We start from the raw sequence: 16,836 nt of genomic DNA on the forward strand, positions 1-16,836 counted from the left end.
AAAAACAAAAAAAAAACAAAAATACGGGCGGTGCAGATATGCGCGGGTATGAGTGTGGGGCGGATTTATACGGGTTTAATGGTGATGCGGTGCGGTTTTAAAACTTGAGGGTTTAGAAAAAACCCGCACCGCACCATTGTCGTTCCTGAAAAGAACGAAGAAGTTCTTTATTACGTACTTGAGGCTGCTTCTAGCGAATCTTTTTAACTGCTGAAACCCTTGGACGCTGGATTTTTCAATGCAAAAATTCTAGTCATATATTCAGACTACTCCTTCCATTTTATTTTACTTGACCTATATATTAAAAATAAAAATTTTAAAAGATAAGATGTATATTATAAAGGCACAAAACAAAAGTCATTTTGAGTCATCAGATGTACACATTATATAGGGGAGGCCAAACCCATCGATAGCACCTCAAACTTGTCCTGAAAATTCACTTAGGATCCTAATCTAAGGCTTGTACCTATCAGACACCTAAACTCCCGAATTTTGTTCCAATTGAGCCTTTTTTGCACAATCAGCAAAAGATATAGTGTGTGTAACACACTCGCCTTACGTGACAAAATTGACGAATAAGAAAAATACACTTGGCAAACAATTTTTTTTTAAATATACATTAAAAATCCAATTAAATAAAGATAAATGTTGAGTGGGTTCAAAAATAATTTTAAATATAGTATAATTTTTTAAAATAAAAAAAAAACTGATACCCCCACCCAACCCCACCCCTTCCATTCTCTTCTCCAGATGCAAAAAAATAAACTTTTTTTGAAAAAAATAAAAATGTCCCACTAATTTAAGAAAAGAGTATCAAATTAGCAAAATTATTTCTCTACAACCTCGGTATTCTATTTACAGTGAAGTAATCTAACAATTTTAACCAAACTTACCCTAATTCTAATCGAACAACCTTGAAATTTTGAATTGATTTTCCGGCGAGTCTAGCCGAAAAATGCGGCTAAAAAAATGATAATTTTTTCGTCCTATCGATCAATTTTCATTTTTCAAAATCTGTTCCTGTTTTTTTTTTTTAATTCTTTGCTTCTATTTTATTTGATAAGGCTTCATAGAATTTTCGGATGGGTGGAGATAATTGGTGTTTTCCGGTGAAAGGAGGATCGATTTTAGTTGATGGGTCGCCGGAATGGAGCTGGGTTCATCGTTTTCGTCTCCGACGAGCTTCGATAGTGATGAAAAATGGAGAATACTATCACTAAATGCCATTACAAATCAGTATCAATGAACTCCACTATAAATATAAAGGAATTCAAAATCCCTTTTAAGGAGCTTGATTCAATCCTTTGAAGTTTTCGGCATTTCTAAATCCGTTGGTAGCTTTTTAATTATCAGAAGGAAATAGGGTGGGGACGGGGTAGGGTGAAGACGATGACGCGGGGTGGGGTGGGGATGAAAGACGATGACGCAGTGTGGGGGTTGGGGTGGGGTAAAAACGATGATGTTGGGGGAAGGGGTTGAAGATTTTTTTTTTATTTAATTAGATGTTATTATAATTAAAAATTATATTAATAAAATAATTTTAAATATAAGATTTTTAATTAAAAAATATAAAATATTATTTTTTTCTTCGATTCACACGCTCAAGGAGAGTGTAACACACTCTCCTCGCCAAATCAGTATTTTGTGCCTGATAAGTATCAATTTTAGCACTTGAGGTGCCTGATAGGTTCAAGTTTTAGTTTAGGGGTCTAAGTGAATTTTTGGGACAGGTTTGAGGGGCTATCGATGAGTTTGGCTTATAGGGAGCGTAGCACATTCACATTATATAAAGAACATAGCAAACTTCCAATCACATTAAACGTGAAAAGATGAAGATAACGGACAATGAAAATTATGTCAATAATAAAAATGCGTTAATAAAAAAATGTGCACCAAGTCAAAATTAATATACCTAAATGACAATAGGATGTCAAAAGAACTGCAACACTACTAATGAATTCTGGGAAGACAGGATAATGGCTCCTCGAAAAATATATACACCGAAAATCTCGAAAATTAAATTTATACTATAAATTTGGGTGAAAAGAAGAAGATGGAGGAAGTTAAAAAGATTTCAACTGGTCTATAATTATCATGAATAATTAGTGATACAATTAATAGGGTAAAAAATAAATATTGTGTATGATTTAAAAGAATTTAAGAAGTGTCAGTTGATTTTTTCTCACATAGCATGTAAAATGGAGAAATAGGAAGAAAAAGTCAAAAATATATGTATGTGATTTCCAAATGAATGACAATGACTATTGAGTTTTTAAAACTAAAAAGAATTGAATGAATAATTAAGAGAATGTAATTAAGCAAAAAAAAATAGATTTTTTAATGTATCTTTTAAATTGAAAAAATAAAAATAAATGTTAAAAAATTAAGAAAAAAGATAAATATCATTCTTGGCTTTAGAAGTATGTCACATCATTACTCCTACGTCCCCCGAAAAAAAAAAAGAAAGAAAGAAGAAGGTGTGAGCAAATCGCGCAACAGATGGGAATACACTCGAGTCACCTAGATCGCATCGCATCACTGCCTCGACACGGCGTAGCCTTGCATCAATGCATCTGTCTCAATTTATATAAATATTGCAAGCTTGTAAACAACAAAAAAAATTTAGGAATGAAACAAACTATTAAAAAGAATTAATTTTTAAAATTTAAATAACATGCAGAGATTCTATATGAACGGATAGAGAAGAACTTACCACAAGCTCTATTTGACGATAAATTTTTTGAGTGTTTTCTTGTGTAATGATGGATTCTCTGAAAATAAAGGAGAAAGATGAAGAGAAAACTAGAGGGAAAAGATGACAAAAATGCGGCAAAAAGAAAAAGAAAGAAAAATCAGTAAGGGCTACAAAGTTTAGGGTATTGTTGGAATTAGAAGAAAATATAAAGGATAAAAAAGGTAAATGTTTTGGTCAAACCTAAAAAAAAAAAAATTAATCTAAAAAGTAAAAAACTGGGGTATCCAGTTTATCAATTTTTGCTTTTTTTAATCTACTTTTTTTTTTTTTTTAAGCTCTTTTTAATTTTACCAAACACCTAAAAAATGATTAAATCCAAACACCCTCTTAGCAATAACTTAAACTTTAAATTTCTTAATTTGCTCTTAATAAAATAATTTATAGTTATAATAATTGACATTAGCTGAAATGGTTATACATGCATATCATTTTTTTCTTATATTTATTAGTTTTGTCCTTATTTTTATGGTGCAATAAAGTGATTACACATGCAGGTTACAACTCATTTTTATGACGAGTGAAAAGTTTAGGTTTTAAGTTTATATTGGATTTTCGATCATTTAATTAGCAATTAATGGACAAATATTACAACTTAAAGGCCCAAATCTAAATATATCTCTACATCTACTTTCAAATTATTGAAAATTACTAAAACTAGTTGAAAAAGTATTTAAAAAATAGATTATAATTAATATTTTATGTATAAAAAAGTTTGAATATTATATATATATATATATTATGTCGGTTTGATTCAAGTTTGGTTTGACTTTTTTTTGGTTAATACCAAACCAAATCATAAGTCGGTTTTTTTTTCTCGGTTTGGTTTAGTTCGTCGGTTCGGTTTGACTTGACGGTTTGGTCTGTATACCCCTACCTGAGAAGAATACAAGGAGGAGCCGAAATCTCAATAACACATGAAAACTGTCAAAGAAACAACCTTTTAAATCACACTTATATAATACGTACGTATAAGAAAAAACTTAAGCCCAAAAGCATACAAGCCCATACCGCTCTGATCCCCCCCGCTACCACCACAAATGAAAACAAAACACACACACAGATTTTACGCGGAAACCCTAGACAGGAAAAACCACGAGCAGAGGAGGAGAAAAAATCACTATATCGGAGAAGAATACAAGGGGGAGCTGAAATGTCAATAACACATGAAAACTGTCAAAAAAACAACCCTCTAAATCACACTTATATAATACGTGCGTATAAGGAAAAACTTAAGCTCAAAAACATACAGGTCCATATCGCTCCGATCCCCCCGCTACCACCACAGATGAAAACAAGAAAAACACACAGATTTTACGTGGAAATCCTAGACGGGAAAAGCCACGAGCAGAGGAGGAGAAAAAATCACTATATTAGAGAAGAATACAAGGGGGAGCCGAAATCTCAATAACACATGAAAACAGTCAAAAAAATCAACCCCCTAAATCGCACTTATATAATACGTGCCCACCGCTACCACCATGGATCCCCAAAAACATTCAAGTCCATACCGCTCCTATCCCTCCGCTGCCACCACCGATCCCAAAAAAATCTCATAATTACTGTTTTAGCAACATGATCGCACCATGATTTTTTCGGACCGGATCAATAAAATTCGGATCATAAACTCTAACAAGAAGTTCTGATAGGTTTTATTAATTGTGGATTTTTCATATTTATGAGAAACTTTATTTTAAGAAATTCAAAGTACATCTTCAAACATTTCAACTTTATATCAATCTGATTTTAATTTATTAATTTCAAATTATGTCCAAATAAAATCTAATATTTGATTGTCCCTCTATAATAGAAATATTATTTATTTAAAATAAGTGTATACAAAAGACAAAGACCATAAAGTGGGGAATAATATGTGTGATACATGGATAATTCTTGTTGTTCATATTCATTGTACATAGCTTTGTCAACAAGAACAAGCAACTCTTTTTAATTATTTTTTCTTGTAAGGTTAGATACATTCAATCAAAATGCCAAAGCTATTTGTTTATTACTTTTTTCGTTTTAATTTATGTGGTATATTTTTCTTTTTTATTCGTTTAAAAAAATGTTACATTTTTTTATTAATAATTATTTAATGACATTATTTTCATTGTATTCTTACTAAATCTCACTTTATAAAAAAAAACAACTAAAAGATAAACATTAAAGTGACTTTAAAAGAAATAATTTTATAAACTTTACAAACTCGTTATTTATTTTTTAAACTTTATATCCGATATAATAGCAACATATAAAATGAAACGGAGAAATGTACTTTTTTTCCTCTCTCCCACAAACAATAACTTTATCATATTTAGTGAGTCAAACAACTTTCCTTTTTAAAATTAACAACAACAATAATTGTATATTCAGTGTATATTTTATAAGTGAATATGAGGGATTGAATAATCATGTAGACATTGAATAATCATGTAGACATTAAGAAAAAATCGATAAGGAGTTTTGAAATAACGATAAATTATTTTTGTATAATTTTTACAAGTCGCGAGTTTGAGTTGTAGAATTAGCAATGAATATTTGTGTCATTTAGACTGCTTACATTATTTCCCTTCCGCTCTTTCTCGAATCTTAGCTTGCTGCCAATTAATCGATTAAGTAAAAAACTATTTAAAAGTATTCACGAAGTTGGAGGAGAATCATTTAACAACAGCAACAATAACAACAACGACAACAACAATAACAATAACAACACATCAATTTCTTATTCTAAAAAAAAAATAGATTATTTTACTACTCGAATAACTGATAATATCAAAAATAATCTCTCTCATTTCACAAGGTAAATATAAAAGTTGCAATCTGAATACACTCTACCTTCTTCAGACTCCATAAATATGTGGTTGTTGTTTAAATATATTTTTCTTCTACCATTTTCGAGAGTATTTTATAGGCACCAACATGGGCTGTGGTGTAGTAGTGGGACTATTTCATCCTTAACCAGAGGTTTCGGGTTCGAGCCCTGAATATGGAAGTAATCCCGTTGGAAACGTCACCCCCAGAATTGGCCCTACAATGTGCGATCTGAATTAATTGGGACTTCGATACAAATAGTGGACACTGAATGAAAAAAGAAAAATATATGATAGCCATTTTGGTATCTTTATTTTCTTTGAATATTGTCAAGGGTTGGTTGGGATGTCACTATATTATTTTAACTTATTAGTATCTATGAAAAATGCTAAAAAGAGGGGAGAAAAAAACCAAAAAAGATCTAAGGAAATCTAATTTCTTGATATGAATTTGTCTTTCAGCACCTAATTCTTTTTTCTTTTTTTAAAAAAAGAGATCATTTTTTTTATAAGAAATAGTAATATACTTTCTTTATTTTGATTTATGTAACATATTTATTTTAATCTGCTAAAAAGAAAATAAGATCCTTAATATTTCAAATTTAAACTTCAAATTTCTCATTTCGCTCTTAAAATAAAATAATTTACAGCCACAAAAATTTCTGCGACTAACTAGATCACAAAATCAGAGATTTCTTTTTTTTGTTCTCTCTAAAATTTCGTCTTAAGTTACACATCGTCTTAAGTTCGAACATCAAATAATTTATTTTTTTTTTAAAAAAAGTTGTACAAAGCCACAAGAAATCCAATGTATATCCCAAGAAGGTTCAAGGAAAAAGACAAAAAATTGAAAAATTATAATTTATATTATATAGTTATATACTATATAATATAATAAGGACATGACAAAATGACAAAGAAAATAACAGATGGAAAGAAAAGAAAGAAAGTGACGGCACTTGTACTTGTTGTGTATTTATATGTGGTATTCAAAATGGAAATACAAGTGTTAGTTATTCTTTGGGAGTATATTAATAGTATTATAAATTTTTTTAATGCATATTGTGGACAAAAATTTAATTAGTCAAAATTAGAAAGGTTATCGATTCCATTGAAATTGGAAATAATAATTAACAAACAATTATATATTTAAGATATATTTTAAATACAAAATTATGTAATTTATTACATGTTTAACTAGCGAATAATAATAATTAACAAACAATTATATATTTAAGATATATTTTAAATACAAAATTATGTAATTTATTACATGTTTAACTAGCGAATAAAATTATTTTTAGCTGATCAATCAAATATATTACTCTATCCATAATTATATTTTCTTCTTCTCATTTTATGTGATGTGATTTAATTAAATACAGAGTTTAAAGAGTTTTTTTTTTTTAAATATATATGTAATTTAAATTATAAATTTCAAAAAATCTCTCAAAATCTCAATGGTCCTACTTCATCATCATCTGATTTATTCTATTTTGGACCTTTTCTTTTTTGTGTATATACCATAATCAATAAACTTACATCATATATATATATATATATATATATATATATATACTAAGTGCCGAAGGGCTCGTGCTATATTATTTTTTTATCTCAATTTACGTGACATTTAGATAATTAATTATATTTTAAATTTTTTTAAGCTATTAACTATTTTAATTTATAATAGTTTTTATGTAGCTTTTAAATAAGATATGATACTCTACTTGTCCAAATTTTTGTGGCGTTGATAGTCAATTATATTTTTAAAATAATTTAAATTTTTAATTATTGTGATTTATAATACTTTTCTTTCTTATTCCAATTTAAGTGGCACTAGTATAATTTCTAGTGTCAGCGAAATATTTTATATCATTTAAAATTTTTAAGTTGTTAATTATTGTGATTTATATCATTTTTACATTTTTTTTGAAATATATTACAGATAATATTTTTTTAGATATTTTAAGTTTTTAACTGTTGTAATTTATAATACTTTTGATGTAATTTTCAAATAATATATGTTACTCTCCTTTTCCAAAGTTTTGTGGCATTGATAGTCAATTATATATACTTTTAAATAATTTAAGTTTCTTACTTTTGTAATTTATAATACTTTTTCTTCTATTCTAATTTAAGTGGTACAACGTTTAGATGACCATAATATTATTTTTTTAATGCTTAGATGACTTATAATAATTACTTAGGGATGATGTAGTAAAAATATGGTTGAAGTAGCTGAAGGGAACATGTCATAGATGTCTATTTCACTTTTTTTTAATTAAATATTATTAATTTTTTAATACTTAAATGACTTATAATAATTAATTATGGATGATATTTAATAAAATTATGATTGAAATAGTTTAAGAAGATATGTCATAGGTGTTTATTTTTTAATTAAATATTATTAATTTTTTAATGTATAAATAATCTATAATAATTAATTAGGAATAATATAGTAAAATTACGGAGCAAATAGTAAATGAATAATGGGATGTTGTAAAAGAGGATGAATGATGATGATATAAGCAAGAGGGTAAAATGGTCCAAACATGCAAAAGTTAACATGGAAGCTATAATAAAGTTCTTTTATGGCTCAATAATATTGTGTTGTTATTATCATATTTACAAAGATATCCTTATTGGATCATGTTGTAAAAAGGTAGGACAACGTTTGACAATAATAAAAAGTTAATGAATAACCAACATGAGTTGTGGTGCAGCGGATAGAGTTGCTCCATCCTTAATCAGGGGTCGAGGGTTTGACCCTGGATATGGAGAAAACTCTGTTGGGAGCGCTACCCCCCGAATGGGCCCTACCCATGTAATCTATACATTATCGAATTAGATTAGCTTTTTTCATGAAAAAAGAAATGGACTTTGGGTTAGCTTTATTAACTTTTTTTAGATAAAAAATAGGTTTCGTGAAAGGAAAAAAAAGGCAGAATACATACGCAGGTCTCTCAAGTACGCATCATCTTTCACTTAGGCGCCTCAAGTGGACATTGTTCCATTTTGACACCTCAAGCGGCCTTCAAGTGTGTCACTTTGACACCTTTTGCTGAATCAGTAAATTTATATTGTATGCGTGTATTACACGCGCCTGATGATGTGAAAAGTGACAAATAATATGCTGACACGTGTCATTTCTCTAAAAAATAATTTTTAAATCATTAATTAATCTTTTTTCAAAAATAAATCAATAATCACTCCTTTCCCCAATAATTAATTTTAAATAAAAAATACTCAAATAATTTATAAATAATTAATTTTAATAAAAAATACCCCCTCCCCCTAACCTACCCACCCCACCAACCTTCTTCTTCAAACACCCTACCCACCCATCACCCACCCCATCAGTCCACCCCTCCCCACCAGTCCACCCATCCCGCCGCCTCTCCCACCCACCCCACCAGTCAATTTTTATTTTTTTAATTATTTTTATTTGATTTTAATTTTTCTTCACGTATTTAGCTTTTATTTTTTAATTTCTTTCATCAATTTTGTTTCGATTTTTAATTTTTCTTCACTGATTTTTCTTGATTTTTATGCTTCAATTTTAATTTGTTTTTATTGATTTTGTTTGAATTCAATTTTTCTTCACTAATTTAGCTTTATTTCTTAAGCATTCTTATTTCTTATAATTAAGCATTCTTATTTCTTGATTTAATCATTCTTGTTTTTGATTTCTTCTTTCATAAAAGAAGTAAGATTCTTGATTTAACCATTTTAGCATAAGGATGTGTTAAGGAAAAAAATGGTGTTAGGTTAATGGATTGAAAGAAGAAGAAGAAGAAAAGAGAAGAAAAATAAAAATTACGAAAATGCCACCCAACACACACCTTGCACGACTCCCCCTCTCCCCGTTCTACTGTCCAAACAGGCCGGCCGTTCTAAGTTCCGGGGTTGGGTCGAATAGGACCAGATCCAATCGGATCTGATCGTAGCTTCGAGTTCAGGTGTCGTACTGTGGCCGAACCAGAAAGGAGGGGGACAACGAACCTCCTGCCAAGAGGCCAAGGTTGCTTGCTAACTCTCAGCCACTTGTTAGAAGGAAGTGCAGCTTGATTGTTGGGGGGAATCAACGAGAAGGAAAAAAGAAGGTAGATTATTCTATTTTCTCCTTTGGTAAGGATTGACTTTTTGTTAAGGGTGTGTTAAAAACCATCGTCTTTTCTTTGTTTGTATCACCGAGACACCCGAAGGGCCGGCCATATGTACCTCGGGATCCCCAACCCATTCAAATCAAAATAGAACGAGCACCTACGACTAAGGGGAATGGAATGTCGACCACAGGGTGAGAGTGCCAACTCAACAAAAAGTGTCAAAATGACGCACTTTATACCTACTTGAGGTGCCAAAATGGAGCAATGTCCACTTGAGGTGCCTAAGTGAAAAATAATGCGTACTTGAGGGACCTGCGTATGTATTATATCGAAAAAAAGAAAAGAAAAATATAGCACATAAATAGTATACACCACCAGGCTACTACGTACACTTAATTTTATTTTTATAATAATATTGTTTGTTTGAATACTATTAATTATTTTAGTTTACTATGTATTGTTACAACAAATATAATTTAACACAAAGAAGTGATGAATATACTGCGAAGTACCTATCATTAATGAAATGATACGTATATGTCCCTCACACTAAGGGCATATGTGTATCCAAACTCCGAAGTATGACGGAGAATATATTCATACCATTTATCATAATTTACTGGGTATATTTATCTCTTTTTCATTTTAACTTTTATTTCAAATATCTCATAAAATTAGTCGAAATAACCATAAACTCAATTGAAAATTAGGTCTCATTGAACAAAGCTGTGTAATAACTGGTAACTATTGTTGTCAAGAAATAACTAAATATCTCATAAAATTAGTCGAAATAAACGTAAACTGAGTTGAAAATCAGATCCCATTGAACAAAGTTATACGTGGTAGCTACTGTTGAATTACAAGTATCTCGTAAAATTAATCGAACTATAACTGAGTCCCACTTGTCATCGCAAGAGGTGATCAACATCTCATGAAATTAATCGTGATCCACGCATGAGACTCGTCGTTGTCAAGAAGCGACAAACATCATATAAATTAGTCGAGATGAGCGTAAACGATTTTGTCCTTTTTCTCATTTTTTTCTTCCGTCATTCTACATTTTATGAAATTAGTCGAGATGATTGTAAACCACTTTTGTAAACCACTTTTGTCCTCCCTCTCATTTTTTTTGACTTCCACCATTCTACATCTTATAAAATTAGTCGAGATGATCATAAATTGCTTTTGTCCTCTTTTTTTTTTTTTTTTTCCTTTCCACCATTCTACATCTTATAAAATTAATCGAGATGATCGTAAATTATTTTTATCCTCTCTCTTAGTTGAGATGATCGTAAACTGCTTTTGTCCTCTATCTCATTTTTTTTTCTTTCATCATTTACATCTTATAAAATTAATCGAGATAATCATACATTGTTTTTATCATCTCTCTTAGTCGAGATGATCGTAAATTGCTTTTGTCCTCTCTTTCATTTTTTTTCTTTCATCATTTACATCTTATAAAATTAATCAAGATGAACGTAAACTGACTTTGTCCTCTATCATTTTTTTTTCTTTCACCATTCTACATCTTATAAAATTAGTCGAGATGATCATAAACTGCTTTTGTCCTCTCTTTTTTTCCTTTCCAGTTTTCACCATTCTACATCTTATAAAATTAATCGAGATGATCGTAAATTGTTTTTATCCTCTCTCTTAGTCGAGATGATCGTAAACTGCTTTTGTCCTCTCTCTTATTTTCTTTCTTTCATCATTTACATCTTATAAAATTAATTGAGATGATCATAAACTGCTTTTGTCCTCTCTCTCATTTTTTCTTTCTTTCATTATTTACATCTTATAAAATTAATCGAGATGATCGTAAATTATTTTTATCCGCTCTATTAGTTGAGATGATCGTAAAATGCTTTTGTCCTCTGTCTCATTTTTTTCCTTTCATCATTTACATCTTATAAAATTAATCGAGATAATCATGAATTGTTTTTATCATCTCTCTTAGTCGAGATGATCGTAAATTGCTTTTGTCTTCTCTCTCATTTTTTTTTCTTTCATCATTTACATCTTATAAAATTAGTCGAGATGATCATAAACTGCTTTTGTCCTCTCTTTTTTTCCTTTCCACCATTCTACTTCTTATAAAATTAATCGAGATGATCGTAAATTATTTTTATCCTCTCTTTTAGTCGAGATGATCGTAAACTGCTTTTGTCCTCTCTCTCATTTTTTTTCTTTCATCATTTACATCTTATAAAATTAATCGAGATAATCGTAAATTATTTTTATCCTCTCTCTTGGTTGAGATGATCGTAAACTGCTTTTGTCCTCTCTCTCATATTTTTTTCTTTCATCTTTTACATCTTATAAAATTAATCGAGATGATCGTAAATTGTTTTTATCCTTTCTCTTAGTCGAGATGATCGTAAACTTCTTTTGTCCTCTCTCTCATTTTTTTTTCTTTCATCATTTACATCTTATAAAATTAATCGAGATGATTGTAAACCACTTTTGTCCTCCCTCTCATTTTTTTTACTTCCACCATTCTACATCTTATAAAATTAGTTGAGATGATCATAAACTGCTTTTGTCGTCTTTTTTTTTTCCTTTCCACCATTGTACATCTTATAAAATTAATCGAGATAATCGTAAATTATTTTATCCTCTCTCTTAGTCGAGATGATCGTAAACTACTTTTGTCCTCTCTCTCATTTTTTTTTCTTTCATCATTTACATCTTATAAAATTAATCGAGATTAAGGGTGTGCATCAATCGGTTCGGTTCGATTTTACATATTATCGGTTCGGTTTATCGATTTTTAAATATGCTAAACCAATAACCAAACTAATAAGATATTTTTTTATCGATTTTCGGTTTATCGATTTTTAGTCCTTAACGGTTTGGTTTTCGGTTTAACCGATAAGAAAATACTCATAAAATAGAAATAGTAGTAACTAACATGAAAAAATCGAATCTTAGTTGCAACCAAAAATCCTACATGATGTGTTTAAATTTATAAAAATTTTCAAGTTTGAACTAAATGTTGTGAGGAGAAATTAAAAGTTTCTATAATTGAAATAATATATATATATATATTCTTATCGTGTTATCGGTTTACCCAATAAAAAAAAATCAAACCAAATCAATAACCCAATAATTTTTTTTATAAAATCATTAAAAAATCATTAACCCAATAGCAATAAACCAATAATATTTTTATCGATTTGATTTATCTATCGAGATGAACGTAAACAACTTTTGTCTTCTCTTTTTTTTTTTTTTTTGTTCTTCCACCATTCTTGTCCCTTTCTCCCCCCCCCCCCCGCCCACCCCACCCCCCCCTCTCTTCATCTTGTTCTTTGTCTTTTTCTCCTTACTTTCCTATTCCCCTCCATCTCTATCTCTCCCTCTTTCCCCTTTATATTTCACTTTCTTTTACCCACTTTTTTTCTCTGTTCTTTGTTTCAATAAACTGTCTTTTCTTACAATTTACAAACACCCTATTGTCTATATAACAGTCAAACTCACTCCCTTAGTCAGTTTCTGCAAATTATGACACATAAAATACTCTTCTTTTTCAAGATTTGATCTTTTTTCTTTCTTTCTGGAGTAGTAGTTATGGCTGGAAGTAATGAAATTAATGCTAATGAATCTAAGGTAACCAACCCCTTTTATTCATTTGTTTCTTTGTTGTTGTCTTTTTGCTAATCATGGGATCATTTTGATTGAAAATATTAGTAGCTCGGTTGATTAACAGCTCGATAGTTAAGTTGATTGACTGACTGACTGACTATCTGAATTTTTAACTTTGAGAAAATATCCTATTAACGTCTAAACTATACCCAAAACGGCTGTGGCACATCTCAATTTGAAGGGTCCTACTGTCCCTGAAGTAATTAAAAATATAATTTTAACACCCTTAGTGCCTACGTGGTACACACATGTGTCTACATGAACACTTCAGTGTGTTGTGTCACGTATCTAAGGGTGTCAAAATTATATTTTTAATTAGTTAAGGGTAATAGTACTCGTTTAAGTTGAGGTGTGTGTTTGTCGTTTTGGATATAGTTCAGTAATAGGGTATTATCTCTTTAACTTTTGTCTTAGTATATTTTTATGTGCCAACGTGGACACTTCAGTGTATTGTGTCATATATGTGTCACGTAAACACTAAGGGTGTTACAATTATACTTTTAATTAATTCAGGGTAATATGACCTCTTTAAGTTGAGGCGTGTCTTTGCCGTTTTGGGTATAGTTTAGGGTATTATTGTATCTTTAACTTTTGTCTTAGTATATTTTTTCTTTCTGTTCTTGTTTCAGAAAACTGTATTTTCTGTGGCTCAGTTTATGTGGCATAATTTGATCGGATACGGAGTTTAAGAAATAAGAAAAACTTTGGTATGTTTATTATTATATCCTTGTTAAATAGAATCCTTGAGGGGGGATTAATGATCCCGGGATAACTTGTTTTCCAGTCAAACGACCCATAATAGTTGTCAAATAGAAAAAGATGCCGTTCTTTTTGGGACGGATTAAACAAGAAAATATGCTACATAGATTGGAACGGAGAGAGTACAATTTACATATACCCTTTTGTCTGTATAAATAGTCAATGTGTCTCACTTGGTCAGTTTCACAAAGAATGACACATAAAAAGCTCATCTTTTTTCGAGATTTGATTTAGTAGCTGAGTTGGTTGGTTGACTAACTGGACTTTGTAGCTTAGTATCGGAAAATCGTAGTAGTTGAGTTGGTTGGTTGTCAAATTGAACGTAGTAGCTTAGTATCGGAAAATCTTAGTAGTTGAGTTGGTTGACTAACTGGACTTAGTAGCTTAGTATCGGAAAATCTTAGTATCTTAGTAGATTGACTACGATGGACTACATGTACATTCACCTCGTTGGTGAGGTTGGATCCCCGCCTTGTAATTCTCTTCCCCTACCTCCAATTTTCTAACAAAAGAATGAGGGATCATTTTTATTCGTTCTTTTTTTGAACAAAAGTCGTGGTTCATTTGTAAGGGATAATTTTTTTAGGGTAAAGATTGAATCTTTATCATTAATTTTTGGATTGACATCTGATAAGTTGTGCGGACTCTTCACTTTTGATGCCGCACCCGTGTCGGATTCTCCAAAAATACACTGCGCTTGGAGAATCCGACACGCACCCGCCGACATTTTTGAAGAGTCCGAGCAAACATAGGAAATCTGTTTATGCATATGATTTGCCATAATCTTAATATAGGGGTTTGACTTTTTACGCGTCTTAAGAAAAAATCATTTTCTTGAGAACTCAATACTAGTGATTTACGGAGTCTGACTTTCTGTGTGAGATTATTTTTGGGCTGTTTTTCTCCTTGAGCCGAGAGTCTATCGGAAATAGCCTCCGTGCTCCAAGGTAGGGGTAACGTCTGCGTCCCACTTTGTTATTATACTGGGTATATTGTTGTTGTTGGGGAATCTTTACCATCGACTTTAGGATTTGAGGTCTGCTTATTTATGTATATATGATTCGTCGTGATGCTTTGTTTGATTTTTAGCTTAAGTCTCATAATTTGATATCGGGGTTTGACTTGAGGTATGGAAGAAAACTAAGCTGTTGGTATAAAGGATGAATCTTTACTACTCCATGTCTCCGTTTGTTCAATTTTACTTGTCACGTTTTGCTTCACAAGACGATTTGTCTAATTTTCAGTGCTAAGTCGAATTAGAATTGGATTATTTCAATTGAAACTTTGATGTTCGATATCTATACGAGAAATACTATTAGTTGCAATCCTTAGTGTATTGAAGTTCATGCAGTATGACTCTCAAGAAGTGAAACGTGGAAAAGAAAAGTGAACGGAGGGAGTACTAACTTTATGATCTGAGCTCTATTGCTGTTTCGGATTGTTTCTTTCTTTTCGATTTACTACTTTCTTCTTCTGGCTGTGCAAATAATATAAGATTCATTTGTCGATTCTGTAATAACTATGCATTATATATCTTTTGGCAGAGGGTGGTTCCGCTTAATACATGGATCCTTATATCCAATTTCAAGCTTTCTTACAACATGCTTCGTCGGCCTGATGGGACGTTTGATCGTGATTTAGCTGAGTTCCTAGACCGGAAGGTCCCTACAAACTCGATTCCAGTCGATGGGGTTTATTCTTTTGATGTATTTGATCGTGTGACAAGCCTTCTTAATCGAATCTATCGATCTGCCCCTGAGGATGAGATCGATTGGGGTAAAATCGAGCTCGAGAAGCCTTTGAGCACCACGGAAATTGTTCCGGTTATAATTTATTTCCACGGCGGAAGTTTTACTCATTCCTCAGCCAATAGTGCTATTTACGACACATTTTGCCGTCGCCTGGTTAAGATTTGCAAGGCTGTTGTTGTCTCTGTGAACTATCGGAGATCGCCAGAACATCGATATCCGTGTGCTTACGACGATGGATGGGCTGCTCTAAAATGGGTAAAATCAAGGTCGTGGCTTCAAAGCGGAAAGGACTCGAAAGTTCACGTCTATTTGGCTGGTGATAGTTCGGGTGGTAACATTGCTCACCACGTCGCTGTCACGGCTGCTGAAGCAGATGTCGAAGTATTAGGTAACATACATCTCCATCCAATGTTCGGTGGGGAAAAGAGGACGGAATCTGAGAAGAGATTAGACGGGAAATACTTCGTAACAGTTCAAGACCGGGATTGGTACTGGCGGGCGTATCTACCAGACGGTGAAGATAGAGATCATCCAGCATGTAACATATTCGGACCGAGGAGTAGAACCCTCAAAGGACTAAAGTTTCCAAAGAGTCTAGTCGTGGTAGCCGGGTTGGATCTTAGTCAAGACTGGCAATTGGCATACGTCGATGGCTTAAAGACATCGGGGCACGAGGTAAAGCTCCTGTACCTAAAGCAAGCGACGATCGGCTTCTACTTCTTGCCGAACAACGATCATTTCCCTTGCCTCATGGAAGAGATAACGAGCTTCATCCATTCTAACTGTTCATAGATTTTACTAAACTTCAGCTATACACAACAGAATCGCGACAGTTTCTCAGGTTTTTTTCCGTTTCTCTGTAGTGATGAATAGAATGGTGTGTAGTTATATGGTGTAGAATTACTGTATCAACTTCCTACGTGTGGTTATACGAGCGTTCAACCCTTCTAGTCATGGCTCGTGTGGTTATACGAGCGTTCAAACCTTCAAGTCATCACTTGCTTGTG

At 31.6% G+C, this 16,836-nt stretch overlaps 1 protein-coding gene across 1 annotated transcript; it reads left to right on the plus strand.

Annotated features, from left to right (window-relative positions):
• Positions 1-13,244: 13,244 nt before the first annotated feature.
• Positions 13,245-16,621, plus strand: LOC107873705 (gibberellin receptor GID1B-like). Its single transcript, NM_001325044.1, has 2 exons — positions 13,245-13,283; positions 15,623-16,621. The coding sequence occupies exons 1-2, from the start codon at positions 13,245-13,247 to the stop codon at positions 16,619-16,621; spliced, it is 1,038 nt and encodes a 345-aa protein (NP_001311973.1).
• Positions 16,622-16,836: the final 215 nt, after the last annotated feature.

The sequence above is a fragment of the Capsicum annuum genome, chromosome 6, assembly GCF_002878395.1.
Source record: "Capsicum annuum cultivar UCD-10X-F1 chromosome 6, UCD10Xv1.1, whole genome shotgun sequence".
Taxonomy (NCBI): domain Eukaryota; kingdom Viridiplantae; phylum Streptophyta; class Magnoliopsida; order Solanales; family Solanaceae; genus Capsicum; species Capsicum annuum.

Coding starts and splice junctions, on each gene's coding strand:
- LOC107873705 (NM_001325044.1), top strand. CDS start 13,245: ATGGCTGGAAGTAATGAAATTAATGCTAATGAATCTAAG. Junction 13,284..15,622: donor TTAATGCTAATGAATCTAAG/GTAACCAACCCC, acceptor ATCTTTTGGCAG/AGGGTGGTTCCGCTTAATAC.